The 8,300-nt window shown below is 62.7% G+C and overlaps 1 protein-coding gene across 5 annotated transcripts in view; it reads right to left on the bottom strand.

Annotated features, from left to right (window-relative positions):
* LOC113207786 (anaphase-promoting complex subunit 11) overlaps nt 1-8,300 on the bottom strand; it is a 25,495-nt gene that overhangs the window by 12,395 nt on the left and 4,800 nt on the right. For 2 of the 5 annotated variants that reach the window (XR_008010841.1, XR_008010843.1), the window contains exon 6: nt 5,493-5,516. The exons of 1 other annotated variant lie outside the window; for it this stretch is intronic. Coding sequence is in view for 2 of the 4 variants with exons in the window: in XM_026424476.2 (XP_026280261.2) it covers nt 5,066-6,664 (1,599 nt within the window). In the remaining 2 variants the exon portion in view is untranslated. Of the gene's footprint in view, nt 1-5,065; nt 7,131-8,300 lie in introns of those variants that run through there. 2 more of the 5 variants (XM_052264442.1, XM_026424476.2) reach the window with 2 other exon arrangements.

The raw sequence follows: 8,300 nt of genomic DNA, 5'->3' as shown, positions 1-8,300 counted from the left end.
CAGAGAAAGGAAGGCGACATTGCATGGGGCTTTGCTGGGCCGGCCCGCCGGCCGGCCCGGGCCAGTCCTGTCCCTACCCAACTCAATCCTTGGCACGGCAAATAACTATCGACGCTTTAAAAAAATAAAACGCTGGCTGTGTCAGAGCACGCACCGGCCACGCAGCCCAGTACTGCGGGTTTGCCTACGCTAGTTGGGCCACACGGAGTAGGATACGGAGCGAATAGGAACACCTGCAGCTCTGGGGCGCGTACTCTGATGGCCCTGATCGAGCCGGTAGTACAGGCTAGCTGATAAAACTACTCATCACCCGCTAAAAACGGCAACCTTTTCCCATCACACTTCGTGTCGGTTGTACGGCCAGTGGGCCGTTCGCCCCCGTCTCAGCACGGGCGCGGTTTTAAGTTGTTTGCCTACCTTAGGGGTTTGCAGGTCAAATTGCCCCCCGATCAGGCGGCTTCCTAAGAGCTGGCTAGGGGGGACCGACCGCGCCTGTCTAACGTAAGCACCTGAAGATATCACCACAACACCCTGCCTGTACACGAGAGGTGTTTGAACTTTTCGGTAAGCACGAACCCCGGCCGTGCTGCCATCCAGGAGACAATAGCATCGGCGTGTGATTCAGTGTCGTCGGCCCTCGGCCCCACCGACCGTCGTCCTCGACCCCCCTGTAAGGCTCCGAAATCTATCACCGATTGTCACTAACGACCCGAGACAGGGCCGGGCCGGCGGACCGCAGTGCAGCCCGGGCGGCCGGCTGGAAGGACGCTTATGACGCCGCCGTTAACATGTCGCATCCGAAGGCATTACTCCTCCTTACTAATAACATTCGACTGTGCAGTGCGGGCCAGACCCGACCCGAGGGTCACGCCCTACCCGGCCCGACCCGCATCATGCGCCGCTATGGCAATCTGCTTCACTACATATACCGTGCACGTCTTGGAAGCTATAGCAGTGCAACAGTTATTGTTTTCGATTGCGTGCTACTACTGTTTTCTTTTTCTCACGATACGTTATTGAAGCTTATCGCGTATAGTGGTGGCTGGCTGTGATATTTTCCCCCCGACACAGCAAAAATGAGAGTATTTACTCATTTCTCAGGTCGTATTTTTATTCTTTTCTCTCCCAGGAGTGAAGGTATGACGCGCGCTGCCACCTACGGAACACATGATCTCTCCAGCAGGCGAGCCACACTTGATGATACGGACACACACACACACCACTACTACTACTACTATTACTACAGCTACAACAACTACTCTCACACAACTCACACACTCACACACACACAAGGTTTGTTTCCAAGCGCCCGGGATCCTTGTCATTATCGCGCGCTGCGTCCGAAAAGACGGGAAGGAGAAAGAGAGGTGTATAAATAAAAAGTAAACTAAGACCAACGTCGTGTGTCGTGTGGCAAACGCACTCCGGACGCAGCCCTTTCCTTTCCTCTCCTTCCGAGACGGCGGTGATTTTCAAGGCGAGACGCGACCGACATTTCGGACGCACGCGACGACCGACCCGGCTGGACGGGCACGACAAAAATTACAGCCTCCATACTACCTTCACTGCGAGCGCCCCCCACCCACCGCGCACCCGCCTCGCCCCTCACAAGGATGTTGGACTACCCGCGTCACCACGACCGATTAGAAACATGCATGACGAACAACGTCTCTCCAAAACGTCCACGGTAAAAACAATGCCTTATTTATCAGAGGGAAAGGGGAAAACTTTGAGGAACTCCCATGGGGAAACTCCTCAGATTTTGAGGAGAAAGAATGAGGGAAATTCTCGCACTTTTTGAAAGGCCTTCCTTAACGTCTGAGGAGTTTTTCACAAACTATGGGAGTTCCTTAAAGTTTTCCCATCTCCCCCAAATAATCAGATATTGTCTCTACCGTGCCGGTGGGACACGAGAAACGAAACACAAATAACTTTCGACAAAATCAAACAAAAGCCTCGATACAAATTCCAACGCGCCCGCATCAATGGCCGTCCGCGTCCTAAATAACTTTCAGAAGGAAAGAATCGTTGATAATGATTCCGGGCAGTGTAATTGATATGCAAATGGCTGATCGGCGGGCGGGTCGGGCGCGCAGGCGCAGCAGCGATGGTCACGCGACAGCGCGGCGCTCGGAGCCACTGGACAACAGCTCCGCGCGCTCCGCGACCAGCCCAAGGTCACTCCCATCATTGTGTGCCAGCCGGCGGGTCCCGTCCCGTCTCGCCGGGCGGAGCTCTCTGAGTGAGCCGGCCCCCCGGCCCCTCGGCAGGCCCGGCCGGCGGGTGACAGACGGGAAAACAACCAACGTCATTATTGTATTATCATAATCATGATATTAATAATCATGCTCCTGCTGCAGGCTGTGCACCTTGACGGCCGCCTGCCTGCCCCCGCGGCCCCCGCGGGTTAGCTCGTCGTGGACGTCGCCGCTCATCGTGTCCTCCCCCGCGCAGCCGTGACTCACCGGGTAGCAGCAGCGCCCCCGTCCCGTCCCCTGACTTTGTGTGACCGGCTCTGCCCGCCATTCTGACCCACCCGAATCAGAGCGCTGCCGCCTCCGCAGCCTCCGCTCCGCGCCTCCCGCCCGGCGGGCTAAGTGACGATTAATCACACACTCGCACCCCCTTGGCAGCCATTTAGAAAATCCAGCGGCGGCGGCGGCGGCGAGCGCGCGCCCACCTCCAGCGGGAGAAGGCGGGGGGGAATTGCCATTGAAATGTTGCGACCGATCAAGAGAGAAATACACTGACATACATTCCCATAAGTCACACTTCAGTTTCCTGGAGCTGCTATACGCCGGCTGTTCCCTAGTTGGCGATCGTGTTCAACTCTTGCCCTCAGTTCGCCCACAGTACCAATTTCATTCGATAGAGGGGAAAAACAAATCAAGACCACAAATTCAAAAGAAAAGAAGAAAGAATTAAAAACTTGACAAATTTTCAATTTCTTTCCCTTCAGATCTCTTTCGAAAAAATACGTAATTCAAAGACGTTCTCGGGTTTTGTTTTAAACGTGTTTAACCGACGCGGGCACCGGTCACCGGAAGCGCAAGGTGCGTCACTACGTCACCCGGCCACTTGAAAATGCAAGCGCGGCCCGACCTGCCCCCCCAGTAGTGGTGGTTATCGCCGGCGCATCCGAACTGCTGCCGAGGGGTCCGCAAGTACGGTCTGCCGGTGTACACATGTGGTGGGCTTCCTAGTTTTCCTAGGTTTTCCTAAGGTTTTCCCGGTCTTCCCAACTTTTGCTTGGTTTTCCCAATCTTGGTTTTCTGAGATTTTCTAAAGGCTTCCTCCAGTTTTCTGAGGTTTTCTCGCATTTTCATGGGTCTTCCCTTTACATTTTCTGGTCTTCCTTGCAATTTCTAGGTCTTTCCCAAAGTTTTTCCGGTCTTCCCTTATATTTTTCTGTTTTCCGTCACATTTGTGGCCTACGACTTTATTGGTCTTCTTTGGTCTTCCTGGTGGTCTTCCCGGTCTTCCCAGTTTTCCGGGCGGCCCGTGTACGCGCTCGAACCTAGTTGCGGACCCCTCGACTGCTGCTAAGGCCGAGAGGGGACACACCGGGGAGGACTTCCCTGAGCGAGAGACCGCTGCCGAGCCGGGCGCTATCGGGACGCAGCCCCGGTGCAGTACCTGTTCTCAAGGAAGCGGGCTGCGGGGGGCACGCGGGGCCCGCACACACGCACGCAGTGCAAACCGGCTCGGGGGCGTGGCGAGGCAGCAGTGGACGCGTGGGGCCCGGTGGGGCAGGCGGCAGGCACTTCCCTCACGCGACGTGCGACAACGCCACGCACTTCCACACTCCACACGACGGCACAAGACGGCGCCAATCATTTTCCCGGCGCGCCGCGCCGCGCTTTTCTTCTCGCACGTCCCAGGGCTGCCAACTTCCTGGCTGCGTCCTGCGACTCCAGCTCCTCCTCTCCCACGGGGTCGGTCCCTCCCTGTACCTCGCGCAGGTGTGACACGTTCCTATACTACCCGGCGCGACGTGCGATTATGGATGTAAATAAAAAATTGAAATTCTTGAGAGCGCGGAAGCGGCAAAAAGACCCAGGGAAAAAAACAAACCGGAGTGTGACAACGGTTTTACGGGTAGTAGGTCGGCAGTGTACCTACTGGTGCGAGATCGCAAGAGCGATACCAAGGCAAACAAGGCCCCGTTGCTGCCATGACGTTAGGTCCGCCCGGTCGGGCCGTACATTTTAACGCCCGCTCCGCTCCAATGCCGCGCGCGCTGAGCTGCGCCGCCACCTCGCCGGGGCATTTTCCGAACCGCTACACTGCCAAAGCGCCTCGAGTCTCGTCGCGGACACCAAACGCCCGCCCTGCGCGTCAAACTAAACACCCGTAAACCTAGAAGCCATACGGGGACGGGGGACAAAACAAAATCATGATGTCCACACACGGAGAAAAAGAAAACATGCAGGGGAGGTGAGGGGTGAGGGAGAAAAGCAAAGACGTAAACGGCAGAAAAACCAAGGCAAGTCAGTCAGTGAGGAATATGATTCAGCGTAGCCTCGAGGCAGGCTCCCGGCGGGTGCGGCGCGATGAGGTGACTCACGGCCCGCGCGACACGGGCTGCCAGTAGTGCCGCAGCGCAGCGGCCGTGAGGCATCAAAACACGCCAAATGAATGGCGAGGCGGCACCGCGGCGGCGTTTGCCTGGCACCGCGGGGTGGGGCCGCTGCAATTACCAAGGTGGGGGGTGTAAATTATATCATTTCGATAGGGAAGGGTCCTTATGCCACGCCGCGGCAGAGGCTCCGCGTCGATCTCTTCCCCGCGGCGGCAGCCCAGGGCTCGGCGCCGTGCCAGCCGCTTTATGACCCAAAAGATACTCCGTTGGATTACAATCCGGGCGCCCGTTCTGACGCAAGAGGAGAAACGGAACGTTTCTGCGACAAACTGGAGGCGCCGTGCGGCAAAAGCAGTACTGTGTCCCGCCCCAGTGCCGGCCACGCCGGCTGGCCGGACCGGCCGTTTCCGCATTGTGTTAAGTGCTGCTACCTACAAGACACACTCAAGCCCACTACGCACTGTCACACACACTCGCACTCACCATCTCCTTCCTCAGTAAGGCCAGCTGGGCGTCCAGGTTGTTGGCGCGCCCGGGCCCCGCCTGGCGCGCGGCGCGCGGCGGGGGCGGCGGCGGCACCGACATGCACTGCAGGGGCGACCCGTTCCTGGAGCCGGACGGCCCCGAGGGGGGCGTGGTGCCCCTGGGCGGCGTCGGCCTCGAGCTCAGGCTGCCGCTCGAGTGGTGGCGGAAGCTGCCCGAGTGGCTGAGCCCGGATCCAGAGCCGGAGCCGGGCGACGGCGCCCCGGAGCCGCCCCCGCCACTGGGTGCGGGCGCCGGGGGCGGCGGCATGCCCGTGACGGCCGCCATCTCGGCGGGGGTGAAGAGCAGCCCGCTGCTCTCCAGGAGGTTGGCCCCGCTCAAGGACTTGGGCAGCGGGGGCAGGCCCTGCAGGGAGGCCATGACGAGGCGCTTGAGGGAGGCGTTGGCGTTCCTGCAATCAGACCCCAGGGGGCCGCAGGGGTGAGCGGCGGGGGAGCCGACGGGCGAGCCAGCGGGGGACACCGCGGGCGACCCCACAACCACCGTCACACCGTTGCAAGCGCCATGGCCGGCGGGCGGGACGGCGGGCAGGCCACCGGGCGGTGCGGGGTCCTCGATGGTGATCTGACAGCTGGAGTAGCGGACTTCCTTGCCGTCGCCCTCCACCTCGAACCAGTCTGACTGGAGGATGCGGGAGCGGCGCCTCAGTTGCACACCCAGGTCGCCGGCTCCCTGCGAGCCTCGCGAGCTCAGCGAGCCGCCAGAGTCGCCGTCGGACGCCTTGCCGGAGTCCAGCGAGCTGAGCTCCGCGTTGGTGTCGATGACTAGCACGGTGGGGCTGGGCGAGCCCTTTGAGTCTCTAGAGGAGCTCCTGAGCGAGCCCTTGGGGCTGGGGGCGGGGCTGGGCCGGCGCACAGGGCTCAACACGAGCGGCTTGGACGGCGAGCGCAGTCGCCCTCCGCCGTCTGCCTCGCGGGAGGCCTTGCCCACGGGGATCACAGGGGCGACAGGAGCGACGGCTTTCACGGCCCTCACGGCTTTCACGGCCTGCTCCAGGGCCCAGGGTGGAAGCGCCGGTGCCGGGGTGTCCTTGAGGCGCCTGGTCCTCCCCGTCGACCGGGAGCGACCAATGCCGGCTCCAGGAGCGGCGCCATTGAGGGCGGCGACGGGTGGTTGGTCGGGCAGCGGGGGTGGGCGCCCCCGCGGGTGGGTTAGCGCGGGCGGTTGGGAGAGACCGGGCGGCTGGGACGGGGGTGGCGGCGCGCGCCGGGTGGGCGTCACGGCCTGCACGGGCACCACCACCACGTTGGGCTCCAGCCGGAGCTCGGGCCTGTGTTCCGCCCGCTGTTGCCCCCGGTTCTCAGCGCGGTGCTCTCCCCGGTGCTCGGCGCGGGGGTCAGCGCGCCGCGTCCTGGCCAGCGCCTCGGCCACCACAGACTTGCTGGGGCGGGGTGGCACGGGCGGCGGCGGCAACGGCCTCTGGTGGTTGGGGTTGCCCCGGGCCGCCTCCGTGCCGGCGGCACCCTGGCGGAGCACGCCGGCGCCGGTGGCCGCGGCGGCCGCAGTCAGCGACGGCGTGGACGACGTCATCCTCAACATGCTGGCACCCCATGCTCACAGCTCACGCCGGGTCACCAGGACGCCGACGGCGCGCGCACACACACTCGCGGCGGGGCCGGCGCTCGGCCATCTCAAGCACAAGCACGACGTGTCGACGGCGGCGGCGGGTCGCGGGGCGGCGGGGGCCTCGGGGCGCGACACACGGGGGCTCGGTGCGCTGAGCTCGCTGCCCGACGGCGGACTGCGGTGCGGAGGCGAGGCACGGCCCGGCGCTGCGCTCGCCCGCCTGCCTGCCTGGCGGCCCGACTGACTGCCTGCCGGCCTGCCTTTTGGCTGGCCGCCTCGGCAGCAGCAAACCGCGGAGAGACGCGGGCACTGCTGCGACGGCCATCGGGCCACGGAGAGGGAGAAGGGGGAGATGTACAGGTCGAGTGCCAAGCCGCGCCGTGCCAGCCCGGGCCGGGGGCCGGGCAGCCACACGGTGCAGAGGGTGTTAGCCCAGAGCTGTTGTGCTACGTAACGTCGCCTCCCCTTAAGTGCTTAGAGGCGCCTCAGCAGTGCCCGGCGCCCCGCCCCCGCCCCTGTCACCGTGTCGCTAGTCCGTCACCATCCGCTGCTGGAGCGCACCGCCCAAACCGCGTGAGAAACGCGACAACATGAGAGAAGGGCGACAATGTCTCCACGCTGCCCTGGACAGGCACGAGGTGGGAAAGCGCTCATCAGGGACAACCTGCGGATATTTCACAGCCAGCATCCGCGCGTCGCGTCGTCGCAGACAGGTGGACCTTGTGGAGGTGGAGCAATGACGGATGCACACCACCCTCGGCGCCCGCCCTGAGGCTAAGGCCGCAGGCACTATCGCGGTAAGGCTAAGGCTCTTGGGCGCCTTCTCCAAAGTCAGGCCCATTGGTTGCAGTAGGCTCTCGGCTCGCACCAGGTCCCTGCTGAATGCTAAGGCGCCAGCTACGTACGGCTGCTCGGCGGTTACAAGACGCCTGCCCACGTTTTCGACTTGAACTCAGGCGCCTGGACGATGCGAAGCCAGCGCGGAGCGGTAAGCCACCTGCCCACCTGCCCTTAGGCCTCTGGACGAGGTGGGCCCCAAGAGCGCCGCTGGACGATACGGCGCCAGGCCGCCGGCAGCACCGCAGGCCGCAGGGCCCCCCGAGGGCCCGCCGCCTCACAGTGTAATGCGGTCATAACGACGTCCAACAGGACAGGGGGCGCTCACACGGCCGTTTAAGCGCCGCGCCACGCCGGGCCGGTCGGGCCGCGCTGTAAGGGGCTTGTTAGGAGCGGCCCTCGCCATGGCCCTCGCCTCGCGCCTCTCACCGACTGACACGTACCGACTGACTGACGGGCTGACTTCTTGACCGGGGCGACTGACCGCGGGCGTGCGGGGGACACAAAGCCAGCAGTGTACAAGCGCGGCGCCCGGCATCAAGAGGAGAAAATATTTCGAGAGCAAAATTGTCTTTACTCACGGGCAGGACAAAGGGAGGGCGGACTTGACTTTTACCTCGGGGCGTGGCGTCGCGTGGCGGGGAGGGGCAGGGCGGGGCACGCGGACGTGTCGCGAGGCAGAGGTGAACAGTCGTTTAATTTTGGACGGGATCGCAGTGACTTCTAAATGCAGCCTATAGGCGCTCTTGCGTAGGGCAGAAGGGGGTGGGCG

Source organism: Frankliniella occidentalis, unplaced genomic scaffold, assembly GCF_000697945.3.
Source record: "Frankliniella occidentalis isolate FOCC.00 unplaced genomic scaffold, Focc_3.1 Scaffold19, whole genome shotgun sequence".
In the NCBI taxonomy this organism is placed as follows: Eukaryota; Metazoa; Arthropoda; class Insecta; order Thysanoptera; family Thripidae; genus Frankliniella; species Frankliniella occidentalis.
Note: the sequence above shows the minus strand (reverse complement) of the source record. Positions and strands in the feature narration are given on the sequence as shown.